The 21,466-nt window shown below is 45.3% G+C and overlaps 1 protein-coding gene across 1 annotated transcript; it reads right to left on the reverse strand.

Moving 5' to 3' along the window:
* Nucleotides 1-496: 496 nt before the first annotated feature.
* ern1 (endoplasmic reticulum to nucleus signaling 1) lies at nt 497-21,462 on the reverse strand. The gene is made up of 22 exons (XM_084482536.1): nt 21,211-21,462; nt 16,658-16,778; nt 14,934-14,967; nt 14,697-14,769; nt 14,348-14,420; nt 12,007-12,129; nt 10,978-11,079; nt 10,147-10,408; nt 9,006-9,084; nt 8,242-8,401; nt 7,620-7,735; nt 6,898-7,092; nt 5,983-6,256; nt 5,619-5,709; nt 5,162-5,351; nt 4,973-5,072; nt 4,642-4,841; nt 4,213-4,360; nt 3,496-3,623; nt 3,072-3,195; nt 2,737-2,804; nt 497-2,641 (listed from the first exon to the last, which is right to left on the reverse strand). Exons 1-22 carry the CDS (start codon nt 21,277-21,279, stop codon nt 1,679-1,681), a joined length of 3,693 nt encoding a protein of 1,230 aa, XP_084338662.1. The 5' UTR covers nt 21,280-21,462; the 3' UTR covers nt 497-1,678.
* Between the last annotated feature and the right edge of the window lie 4 nt (nt 21,463-21,466).

The following is a 21,466-nucleotide window of genomic DNA, read 5'->3' on the forward strand; positions in this document are numbered from 1 at the left end:
CTACTTGTTTTGTTTCTGTATAGACTACGGAAACCTTGATAGTACAACTTACATATTCCGCAAAACACCAAAAGATTTTGGTATGTCAAGCGAAACTTTAAATATATGGAAATGCTTCAGTAGCAAACTTAATTACAGAACAGAACAGACATGGAATTTATATACACCCAAGTGGTAAATACAACATCATAAACAGTAAGGCTGCTTTATAAATCCAGGCTGCAAAAAATGGTCATAAATCATATTGCTTATGGACATTTCCTGAGCAGTTATTTTATCCATTTTATTGAAAGCAGTTCATCCTCCCTATAAAATATACATAAAACAATGGTATATCGTTGTTTTTTTTTAACATATAATTAAAACTTTGTCCAGAGTGCATATATTGTTCATCAAATATAGTTCTATTTTAACTACTTATTGATTTATCATTAATTCTTTATGAAAGATAAGTCAGATGAGGTGGAAATCATGTGTGTCATGGTCTTTAGGCTGGCAACACTGAGTAATAACCACATGTGAACAGGTTGCCACTTAATTCATGATATGCAGATTAGTTAAGTAAAGAAGTGAATGATTCGACTGTGAGCCGAATACAAAACAGATGCATGGAAATACATTATGTTCACTTTCGACTACTGGTATTTACAAATTATAAGATAATTATATTTGTATATAAACCTTTGGGTGTACAGTCAAATAAATCCACATGAATCATGAGAAGATTTAAAATATAATAAAAAAAAGTTTAATATGAGCTTTGAAGTTAAATTAGAGGACATGCGTAAGAAGTCAACGCTATTTTTTTAATACAGACGGCTTCAAAGAGTCCGTCTTTGTACTCTGGTTCCTGTTGATGACACAAAGACAAAAGGCTTAAAAACCAACTGCTGGATTCAGACTGCACGCCTGAACACCCTTTGGAATAACATTCTCTCCCGCCTAGAAGCCAGTACAAAAAGCTTTGATTTGGAGAAAGAAGAATCAGAACTGAAAAATACGAGAGCAGCATCAATGGAAAAAGCGGTACGGAGCATAATTCACTTCAGAAACACGTACCCCTCACAGCACAGTGTTAATCCCAAGGCACGGTGGCCATGACAAAATTACTTGATTATCACGATCAATCCCGACTCTCAATCCCTCCATAGAAAAATTTACATCCCTGCAGTGAACAGACTCACTGAGTACAACAACAACAACAACAACAACAACAACAACGACAAGAACAACATTGCACAATAAAACATCCAATAGCAACACAGTGATTTTGCCCCTTACAATACAAGCCAGGTATTTCTTTTGCGGGGGGGGAAGATAACACTGTTCGTGTTGAAGATGCCTCGGTAAAATAAAGAACAAGATGGCGTCTGACAGCATAACCGTTAATGCCTCTGGACATGCAAGCCCGTCCAGAAAAACAGCGTGTGTGCAAGTGTGGGTTTGTGGGAGGATCTGTTTGGGTTTGCGATGCAACCCGGACTAACAAGCAGAAGGCACTTAATTTCGGGCTGCTGCTGCTCTGCATCCCGTGGTGGTGAAAATACAGGCACTGCAGGCCTGTACCTCCCCAGCCAAGGCAGCAGTGACAGCAGCAGAGCCCCAGAAGGTGTCTACTCATCGATTCAACCTCCCTTATCCTGCTGAATCAACCCCTCGATCCCCGGGTTCGGTTCCCTCAGGCAGGCTGTCCCGTGCAGGGGGAAGGTAGGGGAAGGGGGTTTGGCAGACTTTCGGCCTCTTTGCTCCGGGAGGAGTCCGTTCCCTCAGAGGACAGCCCCCTGGAGGTGAGCGCTGGGGGGCCCACCTGAGCTGGGTACACCGTCACGGGCAGGAGGGCCTTGTGAAGCGGCAACGCTGGAGAACACGCTGCCTCTTCCTCGGGCTGTTTGTTTGGCACTGTTGTCTCGGTTACCGCATCAGGGACCGGCACTGGCTTTGTGGGTTCCGCTGTGGGCGGAGTTTGTGGCGTCAGCGAATCGCCGTCCGCTTGTGTGAAGGGCAGTAATGTCTGTGATGGGGGGTGTTGTGTTGGCAGTTCTTGTGTATTTGAGAGGCATTGTGTGTTTGGCGTGCCTTGTGTGTTTGAGAGGCCTTGTGTGTTTGAGAGGCCTTCCATGTTGGAGAGGCCTTCCATGTTTGAGAGGCCTTGTGTGTTTGAGAAGCCTTCCGTGTTTGAGAGGCCTTGTGTGTTTGGCGTGCATTGTGAGAGGCCTTGTGTGTTTGAGAGGCCTTCCGTGTTGGAGAGGCCTTGTGTGTTTGAGAGGCCTTCCGTGTTGGAGAGGCCTTGTGTGTTTGAGAGGCCTTCCGTGTTGGAGAGGCCTTGTGTGTTTGAGAGGCCTTCCGTGTTGGAGAGGCCTTGTGTGTTTGAGAGGCCTTCCGTGTTTGAGAGGCCTTGTATTTTTGATAGGCCTCTTGTGATTGGCTCATCTTGTCTCTGCGGGGCTCGCTGTGTCCGTGCCAGCTCCTCCACGCTGGGGTAGTAGGGCAGGAAGGGCCTCTCGTGAGCACAGGTGCGCATGGCCAGGTAGGTGTGCTTTAGCAGGTGAGGGAAGCGGGACGTGAAGTAGGAGACAAAGTCGTCAGGGATGGTGCCCAGGGTCTCCTGCACATCCACCGGCAGCTCTCTGTAGTGGTGCTTCTGTTGACAGTGACGTCAAGACACAAAAAGTTGAAGTGAGGGAATATGTTGGACAGTTGACGCTTTAAAAATGCTCTTGACACATGACAGGTTACCTTGTTTCTCATCGCCCTGAGCAAATCTCGGACCGAGCCACCTTTATAGGAGCGGAATTTGCGCAGATCTGATGAAAAATTAAATAAGAATGAAGTTAGAAAACTGAGTTTAACTAGAGATGGAACTCCAAAATGTTGGCACATAAACACCATCTGGCAGTCTCTTAAGAACTACATTTACAGCAGATATAGGGAAAAGTTTTTCCTCTCTGAAAGACTTGGCAGCTGCTCTGGCAGGAGAAGCAAAGTTCAGAAGTATATGCACACCTTCCTTGAAGAACCACCCACATACACCCCCCGGTTCCAGCCTGTCCTGCATGACCACAGGCTCATACCTGTTTGTAGAGGCACTGTTATGTGTTCTCTCCAATCACACTTGACAACAGCCCGCCCCCCTCGCTCTAGCTGTCTCACGATTGGTCCATCCAGCGGCTCCTTTTCTATTCGGTCACTGACGTCCTGCAGGCAGAGCAGAGGGATGGCAGTTAATATAAATGTGGCATAATGATCTTGATTTTTGTAAGGTGGCATTCAAATTCAACTACTTCAATTAGGGTGGCATTATTTTTAAAATAGTCCATAACCAATACAAAAACAACAAAAAAGGACACACTCAAGACGATGTTCAAGTACCCCCTTCAATACCTCAAAGTACCCCTTGGGGTAGAATTAGCCCCATTTGAGGAACACTGTCTTACTTTATATACACTATGCAATGGCAGTACTGTGTACTCCAGCCTAGGGCTCATGACCTCTGACCTGGAAGAAGTGCAGCTCCCGCTCCAGACTCCAGAAGAAGGGGTGTTTGAGGACACTCTCAGCAGCGGGCCTCTCCTGGGGCTCTGTGCTCAACATCTGCTCTATGATGTCTCTGGCCACAATGTCCTCTGGAGGGGGGGGGGGTTGTTGACGACAACACACACACACACACGCACACGCACACACACACACACACACACACACACACGTGAGCAGGTGGCCTCCAGCTAGCAAAACATATAGGGGAGAGTGCCGTGTAGTCTAGAGTAGTGAATGTGTATGAGTATTGTAGTAGGCTAGGTTGTTAGGGTGCAGAGTTTGATCCCAGATGTCCACAGTTGACCTGTATGTCTATTTTAACAAGATGCCTAACCCAACCTGCTCCTTACTAACATGCATCTGAATTCAATTACAGTCACTTCAGATGAAAACTTTAAATAACTAATTAAATAACTTTATAGTATAATGGTGAATAGTGAAATATTATCAAGGCTTTTCACTATGGAAATGCACACCTACTACAGAAAGTATTTTCTCTGCATCTACATTGAACTACAGCTTAGGGTAGGTCTACACTTTAAACCTTGGACAATGGACAATGACATGGACGCAGAATTCATTCAAACCAGTCGTGTTCAAAGGGCTCTTGCTGTGGATGCTTAAGAAAACCAGCTGGTGTGGACAGCTGATGAAGCCATGACGCGGTGCTCCCCTCACCGTGTCTGTTGGGCAGCAGTTTGTCCAGACTGTAGGCTCCCAGGAGGATGTTGGCCTGCCTCTGCAGGGACTTGCCGAAGGGGTGGCTGCCCTGGGACACCACGTAGTAGAAGACACAGCCGGCGGAGAAGATGTCCACCGTGCAGGTCTACGTAAAGAGAGAGGCTTCGTGTGAGGCGGTTATGACCGGAGAAGCAACGGCTTCCTGCACATAGAACTCATGGACAGACCGCATTGGTCCGTGATACACGATGGAAGAGAGAGAGAGAGAGGGGGAGACACAAAGAGAAAGAGAGATGGAGACAGAGACATAGAGAGAGAGACACACAAAGAGAAAGTGAGATGGAGAGTGAGAAAAAGACGAGAGAGACAGTAAGATAAATGGAGAGACAGAGAGACAAAGAGAGAGAGCTGAGAGGGGCCTCTCACCGGGTTGTCTTTGCAGTCCTCGCTGAGCACCTCTGGGGCAATCCAGCCCTCGGTGCCGGGCACCCCAGACCTCCTGCTGAAGCTGTGGCGGCCGACCGCCAGCTTCTTGCACAGGCCAAAGTCAGAGATCATGGCCCGCACCCGGCCGTGGGCATTGGGCATGGACACCAGGATGTTGTGGGGCTTCAAGTCCCTGTGCACTGGAGGACAGACACAGAGAAAGACTCAATATGTAGGCCGGGAAAATCCGTTGCTACTTAGAAAGACACAATGGAGAGTTTACAGCAGCCTAGTTTGTGGTCTCTGCTGCTGGTGGGGGGTGGTAACCTACCTATGTTGAGAGAGTGCAGGTGAGCCAGGCCTGACATGGTCTGCTGAAGTAGGGCGACGGGTTCCAGTCCACCGCGGTCAAAATCCACCGTCTCCACATACTGTGTGAGGGGATGACAGTTCATAAAAAAACACAGAAGCTGCAAAAAAAATGAAGACAGGTGACCTCTTGTCTGCCGGGGTCCAGTACCTCCTGCAGCGACGCGGCGCACAGCTCGATGGCGATGTACTGGAACTGCCGATCCCGCTCAGTGCAGAAGTAGCGAATGACGTTGGGGTGCTCGTCCGACTCGCGCAGGAGCTGCACCTCTCGGTCTGCGAAGCTGAAGCATTCTGGGAGAATCCTCTTCACGGCCACCTGCCGGTTGTCAAACTGCCCCCTGGTGGAGATCATCCGTATTACATGTGTTATTGTTTTGGTTTTAAATGATTTTAAATGACACAAAAAAGGTACAATCGCAGAGCCTTATTTGCCCTATTTTATAATAAACACGTTTTCCTTCTTTACTTTCTATCATTTATAAAATGATATGAACAAAATATAATCATCAGTTTGGGAGGTGCGTGTGTCTACTCATTAACCAACGACTAGTTAACTAGCTCTGGCCAAAGAGTGGCAGACGAAGAACTAGGATTGTAAGACTCACTTGTAGACTATGGTTCCTTCTGCACCGTGGCCCAGGACATTCCTGGGGCGGAAGGTGATTTTCCCAATTCTGACTGTGTTTGAGTCCTCATCTGATGTATTGAAAAGAAAAAATATTTAAAAACCCAAAACAAACAAAAGATGCTCGTTAACTTTATTAGGCCCAGATGAGAGACTTGGGCAGAGGAATTTATTTATTATTTATTATTCAAGTTGTTTGATAATTAGTGTATTGTACTGTACAGAAAAAAATATTACTTTCGGCTGAGTCTGACCAGTGCTTTTCCATAGGTATGCCTGTACCGGTGCTCGTGTCCTTGAGGGATTGTGGGAGTGGGAGTGTGTGATTGTGCCCGAGTCCCTACCTCCTTCGTCGTGCTCGTTGGCCGAGCTGCCCAGCTCCGACACGGACATGTTGGAGTGGTTGGAGGCGCGCGGGGTGATGTTGGGGCTGCTGTGGTCCGAGCTCTCGGAGCGTGTGCGGGCCACCTCCAGGTAGTCGCTGTCTGGGGTGAGGCTCAGGCCCATGCCCAGGTCGCCCAGGGGGGGGAAGGGCTGCTGGCGCTGCAGCAGCTCCAGCCTCTCCTCCATCTGCCTCTGGAACTCCTGGTGCTGCAGCTGCTGCTGCTTGTGAACACTCTGGGTATTCAGGAGAGAAGAGAGAAGATCAGGATTCAGTAGAGACCAGAGAAAGAGTTGATCAGGAGTTGAGTGGCGGAGAAGATCAGGATTCAGTAGGGACCAGAGGAAGAGCAGATAAGTATTCAGAAGAGACCAGATGAAGAGTGGATCAGGATTCAGTAGAGACCAGAGTGAATCAGGATTGAGTAGAGAGGAAGAGTGGATCAGGATTCAGTAGAGACCAGAGGAAGAGTGGATCAGGATTCAGTAGAGATCAGAGGAAGAGTGGATCAGGATTCAGTAGAGAGGAAGAGAAGATCAGGATTCAGTAGAGACCAGAGGAAGAGTGGATCAGGATTCAGTAGAAACCAGAGGAAGAGTGGATCAGGATTCAGTAGAAACCAGAGGAAGAGTATATCAGAATCCTTAATGTTCTGTGTTTTGGTACTTCTCTTCATTACTGATCAATTGTTAATCGCTCCAAATTTGTTTGCATTATACATGATTATCATCTAGTTCAGTTCAGTTGCGATGGCTTTTATCCAAACGTCGACATATAGTGAACACAAAGAAAGAGAGGTCTGTCGGATCAACCACACCTGTGGAAGAAAACGAAAACAAGCCTCAAATAACTTGGCCTAACTCGGCTCGCCGCTCACCTTGGGGTAGGTGATGACGAAGGCCACCCAGCCAGCCAGCAGGAAGGTGGAGAAGATGATGGTGGCCAGGTCCTTGAGCATGGAGTCCACGGGGGCCTCAGGTCTGGCGGCCCGCCCGCTAGACGGCTGCTCCTGGATGGAGGTCTGGGGCCTGCCGGGAGGGAGGCTGTCGTCCATCTTGCTCTCGTTTACCTTCTACCAGAAGAAGAATTGTATTTATTATCATTCAAAATCTCCCCCCCGAAAAAAGACCCACCGTCAGGCCCCCCCCTCTAAAACCACTCCCCCAAAATATATGACTCAATCGCTAGCCTAAGCAATAGTGCTATCTAGTGTACCGGCTGCTTTAGACTGTGTCCTGCGCAATAAGTGCCCGGGCAGAGTGTGTGCAGGTAGCCGGGTAGGTGGGTAGACATACAGGTAGGCCATCCAATCATTTAATTTGGGCCGGATTAATTCAGGCCTGCGACAGCCACATATCCCGGGTTATTATACTATTTTTGTCAAAGCACTTGATTTATTGATTGCTGTCGGAATGTAAAGAAAATTTCAAACGATATGATAAAAAGTACGTCTGAGATAAATGACCTACCCTACCTTTACATTAAAATTTACAAAATTATTTCGCAATACATATGTTTTTTGCTGGTTAAGGAATGCCTCGATATGGTTATGGTTATGGTCTTCAGGTTTTGATGGAGGTTAGTGGTGGAGACACCCACCTCCTCTATGGTCTTGTCGGTGGAGGGGGGGATGATGTTGCCCTGATGGCGAGGCAGGTTTTTGGGGAACCTCTCCAGGAGCTTGGTGTGGGCCTCAGGGGGGGTCTCGTGGTGACCTGCAGGAGGGAGACACGCATTTCTCCACATTAGAACAAAGAGGGACCGTGAAATGCTTCCCATGAACCGCTTGATCTGGAGCGCCACAGGTTCACTCTCTTAGCAATAACTTTAAAAAACAATCAATCCCCCCCCCCCCCCGAGCCACATGCACCACACATCCCACAGGCATCTCATGTAATACGATCTGCATGAGTCATTCCATATTCATCGAAATCGTGATTTCTACCTCTGCAATAAAGAAATCGTAAAAGGTTGAAAACGCATTTATATATTTCTCAAAACATTAGTAAATCTGAATTTATACTCCCTTTACATTAAAATCGAATAACAAACCATTTCAATTCATCAATTGCTCTATAATACATTTTATAGTAGCCTATAATAATGCTTTATTGAACCGATAATCTCATATAACCCACTCTGCCCTGTAAAGACAGCACCATCATGCGGCCAGTTCAATTGTGATGGAGGCGGTGGTGGTTGGGGGTGGTCCGGCAGTTACCGATGAGCAGCAGGTAGTTCCTCATGAAGTTCATGTGGTGGCGCTTGCGGAGGCCGGCGTTGAACTTGATGCTGGTGGTGGGGGTGATTACACACTCCTTGTCCTCCTCGCTCTCCTGGCTGCCAGGACCCTCCAGCATGGGGAGGGTGCTGCCCCGGGGCTGCACACAGACACACACACACACACACACACACACACACACACACACACACACACACACACACACACACACACACACACACACACACACACACACACACACACACACACACACACACACACGTAAACATTAGATAGAAGATAACAATTGGTGTCGGGTCTCCATGGTTGCTAGCACTAACTGAAATTACAGTTATACAAACAGCATTTGGGGGTCATTTAAACACATTTAAACACTGGAGGGTCATTTAAACACTGGAGTTAGGGCGACAAAAACTTTTTGACACACACTTTTGCTGATACCAAGGAAGTGCAAACACTTACTTCCTGGGGGCGTGACTCCTGTGACCTAGTTTGAGGCTTAGATTTGTCTGCTACACAGACAGATACCCTTCTCTGGTATCTCCTCGCACGCACACACACACACACACACACACACACACACACACACACACACACACACACACACACACACACACACACACACACACACACACACACACACACACACACACACAGTACCTTCCCTGGTACAATACAGTCACCATGTTATATAGACAAGTAGGATGACCTGTGTAGTTTAGCGGGAATGCTGTACAACTCACCACAACAGTGACTCCATCATGCACCAAAGAGGGAGAGGCGTACAGACTGGATGAGTATTTTCCCACATACAAAGTTGGCCTGGGGGGAGAGAGAGAGAGAGAGTGGTTAAAATAAATGTTTGTTTACCCTAAGAAAGGGTAAAATCCATCTAGCGATGATAAACAATGTCAATTATACTACGCCTCTACATTTCACAGGTCGGTTTCTCTATCCTTTTTCAAGATAAATCAAAGCGGGAAAGCAAACGTTTCCTCTTTCTCAGCAAACATGCTGTTCATTTTGCAGTCGTTTACGGTCAGACGTATGCTGAGCCACCGAGGTGGTGTGCAAAAATAACATTTCAAAAGAATTTGCTGTTGAAAGTGAGAAACAGTACTTTAGACTGAAACTATGGCTAGGGACGGACAGCTGTGTCCACTTCTCCACCCAACCAAATCAAGTGCATGTCAGGGCTTACCCACTACTACCATGGGTAACCAAACACGCTTTCCCGTCACTGGTTTCATATAGTGCAACTCTGGGGGCACTGGGGATGTATGAGTCACTGGTTGGCCAATGTTTGTTGTTTGTTGTATGTTTGTTCTTTTCGATTGAAAATGTTCTAATAGAAATGCATGGCTTATTCAAAGATGAATTCACCATGTGACTACAGTAGTATCAGGTGTTACCGCATGTTATTATGAGACCACACCTGGACCACACAATGACACGTGCTAGATTTAGGCATTTACATCAATGAATAGACATTTGCCTGAGAATTAAATAGATTCTCAATAATAGGCTGTTTATATGGCTATGGAATTGTTATAAAATTTGCATGCGGGATGAGATGAGGCTAAACCACAACAGAATAACTACCATCACATTATCTTTCACAAGACAAAACAACCCAACCGGTTTTGTGGTTTTCTTACAATTTGTCTGGTTAAAATGTGCTTTACACAGTTGCAATAACAACACCATATTGACTATAGTGTGTAGTGACCTGGGACAAATTGTCCTCATCGAATGCAATAAAACATACCAGGGATATTTCCAATTCATTCCTTGCATTTTTTTTTTATCCAGACTATGTGAATGGTTTCCACCAAAACATCTCCTGTGAGCACTCTTCCCCTCCAGCCCGCTCCCCAGGCTTACACTAGCTTGTTCTTGGCCTTCTTCTCCTTGGGAAAGGGGTACTTCCACTGGGTGATGCGGCCCACCTCCCCGGACATGAAGGTGAGATAGCGCAGGGTCTCGGCCGCCACGTTGGTGAGGGGCACCTTGCGCAGGCCCTCCCTCTGCCAGATGTACATGGCCACCACAGGGGAGTTGTAGTTCTCGAACCAGTGGACGTTGCCCGACTCGCTGTCCACCGTCACCACCAGGCCGTCGCCGTTGGACACGAAGTGAGCCATTTCTAAGGAAAACAATAAATAACGGGATGTGAAGATGAGGCCTTCGTGGCTGTTTGGGGTGTTTGGGACACTGGCTGCAAAGCAATTCCTCTGTTCCTCTGTTGGTAGATCCTGGAACATCCAGACCATTGCTCACACTCTCATGCACTGCTGCAATGATAAATATCCTTGTAAACATAAATTCCAAAACAGTTTGGACAGATTGTAAAATGCAAATCGGAATAGTCGTTTACTTTCGGTTATATTATTAACATTTTACAATTATCCTTTTTTGTTTTTACAACTACAACGTTTACCAACTCAACTGTTTGGGTTTATTGCAGTTTATATAATTCAGCAGAAAACAGTTATTTTTTAAAGCAGAACTTTGTAACCGCTAAATAGGTGTGACTTTCAGTACAACAAAGCTGCGTTCCGAGAACCTGAGAAGTGAAAAAAAACGGCGGAGGGAAAAAAAATGTTGGCAGTGGACCAAGAAGGCAGGACTCCATTAAGAAGAACCCATCTCTGGTCTAGATAGTAAGCAGTTACACACGTGTTAAGGACAACAGCGTTTTATGCGGCCTCTTACTGTATTTGGTGTCATCGTCAGGCAGGGTGGAGGCGTAGTCCGAGTAGGTGGCGTTCCAGCGCACCTCCCTGCTTTTGGTGTCGTACATGGTGATGGTGTACTCTGCGATTGCAAAGAGAAAATCGAGTGTCAAAATCGACTGTGAGAGATCAAAGGTCACCAACATTAGAGAACATCAAGGATGCAGTGAATGGGGAAGCACCAGAAGTACACTTCTGGATGTGCCATGGTCACACCCGGTGATTGTTGATCAAATGTGCGTATTTTTCTCCCTTTTTCGCCAAACATGGTGGTAAAAGCCTAATGGTGAGAAAGGTCGCTGGGGCACATAATAAAGGAACAGCCATTACAGCATCGCTCAGCAGTGTACCGTTCCTTAAGTCTCCCTCTGGGAATTGGCTGTGGAGTGTGAAAGGAGATCTTTGTATACAGGTGGCCTGCAATGAAAGTTGGTCCACCAAGGTTTTTGCCTAGAAGTCATGTTCCTGTGCCTGCCACCACAGGCACTGATCTCTTATTGCGGAGGAGTTTCCCCCATGCCTGTTGCCAGATTCCAGATGAACATTTCTAATTGGTTAGTGTGACAGAGGGGGAACAGTCAATGAACCATCAACGTTGGATAAGAGGCTGGGTTAATGTTAGGAACCAGTAAATGAGGAAGTGCTAGACAACGGACAAACCACTTTAAGAGTTTAGCTTAGCCAAACGCGTTCCTCTTGCATCTTTGTGCACGTGTGCATAGTTTGTGGTATTCATGTTTTGTCTTTTGGATTCCCTTCTAATGCCAAATTGTTAAATGTGTTGCTCAAGAATATTTAAAACACAAAATCATAAAAAGCTTCAGCTAAAGGAAACGTAATGTTATGTCCTAGCGAACTCCAACATAGTAGGCATTTCAGGGGTATGTGAGATATATATATATTTATACGGCTGGCAGGTATTGCACATGTTGGATGCATGCTTGGGAAACGGGCGTCCTAAGGAACCACCTTGTACGGTGTGTGTGTGTGTGTGTTCGTGTAAATTGACCTGTGCGTCCCAAGTAGAGGAGTGAAGAGGAGGGACACAGCATCTCTGCGAAGGAGGAGGTCAGTGTCTGCTGCTTCTCACCGGTAAGCAGGTCCACCACATACCACAGGTCCTGCTTCTTACCTGCGCGCGCACACACACACACACACACACACACACACACACACACACACACACACACACACACACACACACACACACACACACACACACACACACACACACACACACACACACACACACACACACACACACACAAGCATACAATTGTTTTCTCAAGCACAAATGACCAAAGCTATCATTCCAATGCAAGCATCTTCCCACGTATCATTGAAATAATTGCATAGTACATATCTATTAATACACCTGGGTGATGGGTGATTATTACATGAGCAAAACAGATGCAATCATGCGACCGGGCTAACACTGGACAATGAGCCAGAGAAATTCACACTACTCCCAACTAAGCTATGGGGTGTGGTAGACAATGGTAACCAAAGACTGCCGCTAAACAACCTGCCTAAGCAGCTTTGCTTACTATTATCTTCCATACTATTGAATCAGGGAGGGGCCGAAGTGGCACCCAGCCAGAGATTAATGTCACTGGCCCAGTGGAACCGGTGTGTGTCCCCTAATGTGTCTTTTCTATTCTTGTTCCTCTCATTAAGGAAGTAGGCTGCCGTGACCCAAGCACTTTGTCAAACTTGACGATGTCACGCTGCTGGCTTCTTTAGAGATAAGAATTGCTTGTGTCCTGCACAACATGACTCCCCGGGTTTGATCATTTCCACCCCACAGGATTAAACCCATTTAAGGCTTTGCGCGTGGCTTTGCATTAGCTGAGTAGCTTTGGTTGAATGAATACAAATGCCAGACAAGATAATGCTCAGGAGAAAATGTCAACCTTTTTTTTTTCCTGAGACAATGCTGTGCACTACTGGGACCGAATGCAGATAAGAGTTTTAACCTTCTGGACTGTTGTAAATTCAAATAAGCAGAGAGAGATGTCGGTGCCATCATTGTAGTTGACAAGGCATTGTGGTGCAAGTCTTTTGTTCAGCAGAGGACAGCACTCTGTCTTTCTTTTAGCAGACAGGAGATAGAACAGCACCTATTGCATGCATAATGAAGCTTGTTGCCATGACTACATCAACGTTTCCCATGGCCCGCCAGCAATTTAGCCCATGAGTTTAAAAATAAAAGTAAGTAATTCTGCTAGTTTCCTCTTTCAGTTAGAAAATATTTAGTGTTTTGTTGTTTTAGCAGACAGCTTTCATCCAAAGCGACTAACAACAAATTCTGATAAATGTCACAAAAGGAGCACATAGGGGCAGGGGGGGGGGTGGGGGGGTGGCAAGACATCATGACATCATCTCTCAAGGTTGCACATGGGTATCTGCAGATAATCGTTACTTTCATCTGGGGGTTGACTTGACACCCTTGCTACCACACTATATAGCCCCTAAGGCTGCATGATTCTTAAAATGAGAATCATGATTTTTTTTTTTTACAATTTACTTTCACGACTGTCACGATTTTTCTTATTTAAAGGTCCCCCATGGCATGAAAATGTCACTATATGAGGTTTTTTAACATTAATATGAGTTCCCCTAGCCTGCCTATGGTCCCCTAGTGGCTAGAAATGGCGTAAGGTGTAAAACGAGCAGGTATCCTGCTCTGCCTTTGAAAAAATGAAAGCTCAGACGCGACATGGAGGAGAAAGGGCCGTGGTGCCCCGGCGGGAGACAATCCTGGGCAACAATCACTTCAGGGAGTCAAAGCTAAAGTTCCTTTCTTCCAATTCCTTCTCAACCATGGCCGAGATAACCTACATTTCTTGAACGTCTTCAAATACTGTATTAGGGGCCCACTTACACCTATACAAAAGCATCCATAAAGTAGCATGCCATGGGATCTGCCATGGAGAGGTAGGTATACTTCTTAAAATGTAAACCACAGTCCAAACACAAGTTTGTCCAAAATTTGCTTCAATGTTCCCCCCTGAACACCCTTTCTGAACGGGAACTTAGCAGGAATGCAGGAATGCAAAGATGTTTCCTTGTGCGGAATTTTCCAGTAAGAATTATTGCGCCAGTGAAAAAGACGGATGGACTCAACCCTGCTGCTTCTATGAGAAGACACTGCTTTTAACTTTTTTTCTCACACGGTCTGACTGTAATTTGCGGGTGTCTCACTGGCACTCTGGGTTTATTTCCCCTGGTTTTCACTTGGTGTAACACTGTGTTGTCATAGGATCAATCGTGCAGCTCTAATAGCATCCCTGTTTTTTCCTTCCTTGACGTTGTGAACCTGGGTCCGTGAGATGTCGGCGGAGCCTTACCCATATAGAGGACGCCATCTGAGCTCCTGCAGGGAGAGGCCTGGACCAGCTCGGGGATGGTGAAGGGTAGTTTCTGTTTTTGAGTTAAAACACAATTACATGGGACTTTCTTCACAGAAGTGGCCATCTTGGTTTTGGCATTCAGTTCCCCGCACTATGCCAGCATTTTAGAGCCAAGATGAGCATAGCATATCCCGGATATCACACAGACACAATCTTCGATGCATCTATGACATTGTGCTGTGCGTGTGTGGCCTTGCCGACATCTCTGTGGTAGATCGTAGCTATGATGTGCCATAGCCGTAAAAGGGGAAATTAAAAAGAGGGTTGTGGTGGTGGTTCTGCTCACCGTGAGGCCCTCGCTGTTCTTGCCTCCGAGAGAGTACAGGCTGCCATCGTTGGGGTCCGGCAAGAAGGCTGGCCTAGGGATTAAGAAGACAATAAGAAAGAATGATATTGAAGATCAAATTAAGCTTTCGTGAGCTGTTATTACTAAAGATATATATAAAAAAGGCATTACAAAAAATGTTTCACACACACACACACACACACAGACACACACACACGGCTGCATGAGGATACCTACTCTGCAACGTGTGTGGGGACCTGAAGAACAGGATCTGTGTAGAGAAACAAGCACGACAGAATTACAGTTTGTCTGAACAACAACAACAACAACAACAACAACACCACAACAACAGAATCGATGGACCAGGGGCGGGCGGCAAAACGTGATGAAGGCGCTACATTAACAAGATGGATAGAGAAGGCCTTTCATCAAGGCCAGCGATGGCCATTCGGCAGCACGAATCACCAAATAAATACAGACAAAAAACACTCGCATGACATAAAAAGACCCACCTACAAAACAAGTGTTTGATAACATTGATGTAAACAAAATAAAAATCTATAAACGCAAATATTGAATTGTCAATGTCATTTTGGTGAATTTACAGTTTAACAATCCACAACAAATCTTTCCTCTCAATTAAAAAAAACGGATGGACACAGCGCTTAGTAGTGTGTTCAAACCTGGGACGGCGGCCGGGAATTAAGCTAAATGTTAAACATGTTGAGCTCGTTATGCTATTAGCCAAACATAGGCGTCCCTGTGGTGCTGGGCGAGGGCCAGGTGGCGTTACGCTCTGTGGGGGGGGGGGGGGGGGGGGGGCGTAGGCTGTTCAGGGGTCGGCAGTTAGGTGTTAGAGTTAAACAAGACGACTGTTGTATTACGGTGGACAACAAACACACACAAACAATTCAGTGAAGTGATTCTGCCAAACAATGGTTTTGCTTAAAAAGAGCGGGGGTTCAGTGATTGCTCCACCTATACGTTCTAGGCTAGGAAGAGATACAGATAAGAGATAATGGGGGGGGGAGGTCGGGGGTATAGGAGTGTTCCGTCAACATTGCACTTATCAAGCTGCTGGTCTGCAAATTTCAACACAACAGGTGTTTGCATGCATCACCCACGCGCGAGCGAGAACAGGTCCGGACACAATATTCAACAGTTGCTGGCACTGCCGACAGACATGAAGATTACTGGACGATAATGATCTGGGTATTAGGTGTACCCAACCGTGGTGGGTTGTCCTGGATGCTACCTTGTTTTGCACTTTCCATCGGGCTGAAAGGCCCTGGTCACTCTGACTCAAAGTGTGCCCTTTAGGCTGGAATCGCTGATGCAATTAGCCGCCCCGAAAGCGGCAGACATCAACATGCTAATCGCGCTCAATGCTTACATAGTCACACTGTTTGGACAGGAGGGTCATGGGGGGTGGGGGGGTTGGGTCACGCTTTTCCACCATGACCTTCACTATTGGCGCTACATCTGAACACCCAACTGCCCCCTCCAGCTTGCCACTCGTTCTCCGTAAATGATTACCGGATTGGCACGCTGGAAAGCAAGGATACAGCAACACAAGTCTCTCGAAAAGCAAGAGGAAAAGAAATGTGTTGCAAGAGACTCAAAATACATCCCCGGGGTGACCGCCCAGTCTCACCGTATCCAGTTATCTAGGCTGCCCAACAACTACAAAACGACCTCCTTGTTCTGCTTATGTGTGTGTGTTGCGATACGGTTCACCCCAATGAGAAACGCGATTGCATCTTACACCTCGCAAGAGTATTTCACTTTCAGAAAAGGAGAACAGAATCTCCGGGTTGGTCCTGTGGAGGGGCACATAAAGGCACTCTTGTTGCACTATTGAAATCTGAACGCGGGAATGAGCCTTCAACAGAGGAACCGGTGAACGCGGATGCAAGCAGGTTTCTAGCGACCCGGGGAAAGTCATCCAACTCTCCTCTTACCTTCTTTCAGAGTCCACTTGATAGAACCCGATCTCTTGCTGACGGCGTGCAGGTCTCCGTCCAGTGTGGACACAAAGAGCAGGCTTTCAGTCAGGGATACGGTGCTGGCAGCGCAGAAACCCTGCAGGACATGAGCACAAGAACAAGAGACTGTTGATGATGGGATGTCACACACACAGCAGCACTTTTGATGAATGAATTTAAATTAAGGAAAAACAGTGGCACGCACACACAGACACACGCATGCATGCATGCATGCATGCACAAAAGGGTCAGGTCAGAGACGTGTGCTCCGCCGTCCCAATCCTGAATAATCACTGTATAATCACTGTAGCCTCTAATCACTCACACACATTACTGCTCATGTCTTGCGCTCATCTTCCATCATTCAAGTATACTACGGCCACAACCAACCTCATAGAAATATAACAAGACAAAAGGAATATATGTTTGCTGTACGCCTGAGGCCAGATTTTATGGCCCAAGTGGAATGCTGCAGATGTAGATGTTCCCACATTACCAGGATGTGGTCGACCGAGGGGGGCAGAAGGGAGCTGCCCCAGGCCTTAATTGCAGCCCTGGCCTGCATCGCAAATCAATAAAATGCCTGCCCCTACCTCCACTACCTCTGTCAGGGATACAAAGCCTAACATGGTTGTAAAGTGTGCAAATAAGGGGTTAGCTCCCAGATAGCTACCTCAGAGGCAAGTTGGATGGGTTATCTAGATAAGCCCCCAAAGGTACAAAGAAAAAAATTTGTAAAAGGACAAGGGTTAGGGTCTTGGTGATCAAATCAGTGTGGCCATTCACTGGCATCACTAAAACATCAGTTGCCATTGTAAAATAACATTTTTGTACTGATTCAGCCAAGGAGTATTTAGTTAACTTGTGCCCTTCACGTATGTAAACAATGGAAAAAGTTGGCCAGTACGGAGTTTGTGGACAAACCAACAATGGGAAGCCGTACGTGTACTTAAAAAAAAAAAAGCCCTTAGAAAGAATGCCTCATGTTGGTTGTAATGGATGACAGAAAGAAGAAACTTTTGTGACTGCACAGATGAACGGTGGGCAGAGAGCTGGGGGTGCGGGCGGGGTAGGTGGTTGTGGGTGGGTGGGTTTGCACTAGTAAGCACTGCGCCAACAAGATCCCACTCAGGAGCCAGAAGGCCTGGGACACAGAAATACGGCTCAAAGAAAACATGTCCTATGGCAGACGGTTCTCTGCTTACTTTGAGAAGGCTGCAAGTATGCAAAAATAACAACTTTCACAAGAAAAAATAACCAACCATAAAAAATAAATAGATCTGCAATTGCCCAAAAAAAAAAAAATACCTAGAGCAACTCACAGCTTGACGAATAATGGAAAAACAACTAAAAAGGTCACAGTGATCTTTACTGTGGGACTTCTGTTTAAAGCTGGTTCAACCATTTGTTGACATAGGCCTCAAACTGGCTGTGGCTGCTATTCCACAGTGTGGGTGGTTGGCAACAAAGGCTACTTACAAAGGCCGGAAAGCATGGAGGGCAGAGAAGTGCCGTTTGAATAAAAGGGATGCTGCCTTGCAGTGTGAAGAAAATGAAAAATTCATTGGTGGCATTTCAATTCTTAACACCCTCACCATCTTCTAAAAATAAAGATGCATTCGAAATGTATTATTCTCCGAAGCAACTCCACAAGTGAAGTTTCCCAAGGCAACCAGATTTATTTTTTACTATAGAGGGACTGTAGCATAAAACAATAACAAACTACTTTGACTGGATTCTCTTGTTCTACACTTGTCAACAGATCCCGCTCAGTGCAATCCCCGGGTCTACAGTGGTGTGTCTGTCCATACAGCTGTGGCTGTTCCCAGAAACTGCACACCATATCACAGACATGACATTAGACCAAATGGTATGGTGTGGAGTAGTAGTAAAACAATCATAACCTCTGCAGTTGTCTTCATTTGGCAACATCCATGTTACAACTGGTTATCTGTTGCAACTCATAACTGTCATGATTATTGCTGAACTATGACTTGATTCATTGATTAAGCAATCGCTTTTTTTTCTCTGTGTCAGCTCATTCTTGTTGCATTTCTACTTACTCTACTTTGTGGATTAATAAAGAATTAATCTTCAATGTATTGCGTCATTAGGCGTGAACTTTTTGAACATTTTATAGGGTTAGATGTGGCCAGACAGTCAGTTTTCATTAGCCTAAGTCACAGTTTATTTGTGATTTGGGATTATACTGTACTACAACTCTTTTGCCCTCTCAATGTGGCAGAGTATCGCCATTAAACTCCCAATCTGATGTACAAGCCCTATTATGGTGACTTGCAGCCTTGATCAGGGTTACCAAAGAGCATTGGATGTCTGGTCTGAGTTACCGGAGCCGCTGAATCTTCCATTTGTATTAGTGAGCGAGCATGAGGGACGGCAGCAGGGCTTGCTCTCCTATGCTTGTTTTCTCTTGCTTTTAGACAGACAGGAAAGCCAGACGTTGCGCAAGCCTGTTACATCATGGACCTACATCAGAACAGGGAGGAATCAAATTTTCCCCAGGTTAACCCGCATTTCCCCCCCTCTACTGGGCCCTCTGCAGTGAGGGGCCCGATGGACATGGCATGAAGGGGGGCGTGCCTGGAGCACATGTTGTTGCTGGTGGTTGGGCAGCAGTTACATGTGGAGGTATCATTATGTGGATCATGTCCACACATCTTCAACAAAAAAACTGACTGCACTTGAGAGATTATCCAAGCCTCTCATTGCAACCCTGAGTTCAGCGGTGAAGGCAATGTTATTGAATGTTGGAAGCCTGTTTATCCAAGTCATTCTCAATAGAGTAGTAGAGGCATAAAAGACAAGTCTTCCTGTTTCACTCTGGTGTGAACACTAGTGGACACATGACTTCATTTTTTGTTATCTCCATGACCACGCCGGAGGACGAAACTATTCTCAAAACTAGTTTTGAGAATAATAATAATCACAATTCAAACTGCTCCATATTTTGGGCAAGCATGCACACCCAAATCTGGCTCCTTCTGACAGGCTAGTAAGTGAACCTTAAGATGATACTTTATAAAGCATAAAACAAGTATCTGCACACAATTATGTAAGATAAGAATCAGTTATTGGTGTGCAATGTTCCCAAGCTATGCCCAGGCAGACAGCCCAACAACTTGTTTCCACACGAAAATACAGAGATAAATTGCAAGTATTAGAAAGAGATTGAGAATTAAAAACCACAGCAAGATAACAGACAGGACAGAGCGCCTTGTTTTAAGTGGGTCTGTTTTTTCTTCCATCTTGAAAATGGATTACTAGTTAATAGTTAATAGTAAGGGTTAATAGTTGTTACATTATACACCTCCGGCTACGTTTATTGGATGCTTTGTGGTTCAGGGGCTGATGGTTTGCAAATAATACATCCGGTTTATTGTTTGCTCTGATTAGAAGCCTATAGTACTACAGTAATATGGAAAAATGTAAATTAAGAACAACAACCTGTTGGGACATCTTTGAATATTACTTTATTTTTAATTTTTTTTAGCTCTGCATCACACATCTGACTGGAATTATTAATTCTTCTTCACCCTCTGCGTTGGGGAAACCTAACATATGTGTTGGTAATTGTCCATCATTGTTGTCCACAACATGTATACCATTAACCCTGTTCTGGGAAGTCTAGCAGAGAACTCGCGTTAATCTACGGTGATAAGATAGTGTAAGTAAATTATTTTCACGTACCTTAAAAACCATTAAAAGCTATTTCGTTTAGAGAAACGTCCACAAACAGTGCAATGTGCATTCAAAAAACAACATTTCCATGGTACGTTTGAACAAACTAGACTATACATTAAACGTCTGTCATATATCGGAAAGACAGCCCGTCTATTACACCAATACAGTTCGGTATGTGTATTTAAATTTATGTTGAGTAATGTCTCTACAAGTTTTTTTTCACAAGTGAAAATACATTGATCTCAGTCTAATTAATCTCACACCTAACATTAATAATTAGATTGTGTCCATTTGGTGATTGGAGTCAGTGCTGTTTCCACCTTCTCTGATTTATCTGTAGCTACATTGATAATGACTTTTGAAACAATTATTTTTAAGCAGTCGATAGAAAAGCTGGGACGTTTATAATTGCTATAGCTTACTGGGTTAATCGTATTGTATCCTAAGTGCTTAGGCTACGTTCATCAGCCTGAATTGGAAGCATGTAGTGTTGCTGTGGCTTTTTTCTGAAAGAAAGTAGGTTCGTTTCCCACGATCACAAGGTAATTGAACAGTTATGAGATTAATAATAATAATAATAATAATAATAATAATAATAATAATAATAATAATGACACCTCTAGTGTACCCATCTCATGCCGAATACGAAGTTGAAAAGAAGGCTTGGTTGTATCGTTAGCATTGTTATCGTTAGGTCAAAAATGTGAGGTCTGTCAATAGAAAGAAGGTATCGATCTTCGTAAAGCATTGTGTGGTTCTTAGTTGGCATAGCTATTGTTGACCATTGAAGTAGCACACGAATCTAGCTTTCCAACTATTCTACTTACCACCAGTAGTAGGTAAAGCGATGCGATAATGTACCACACAAGGGCCCGACTGCTAACTGTCCAGTCCATCTTTTGAGTCACAAACACCGGCTTCTAGAGTGGGGTTTCAGCTGCGAGGGTTCCCGTGAGCTTCATAGAAAATGCCAACTGGATACAACCAAACGCAAGACATAAAACACTAGTGCGATATAAAAACATTTAGTCAGATGTAACTCAGTTATTAGGTGGTTAGAAAAACTGAAAACTGCTTTCTTTG

Source organism: Micromesistius poutassou (genome assembly GCF_964030765.1).
Source record: "Micromesistius poutassou genome assembly, chromosome: 1".
Lineage (NCBI taxonomy): Eukaryota > Metazoa > Chordata > Actinopteri > Gadiformes > Gadidae > Micromesistius > Micromesistius poutassou.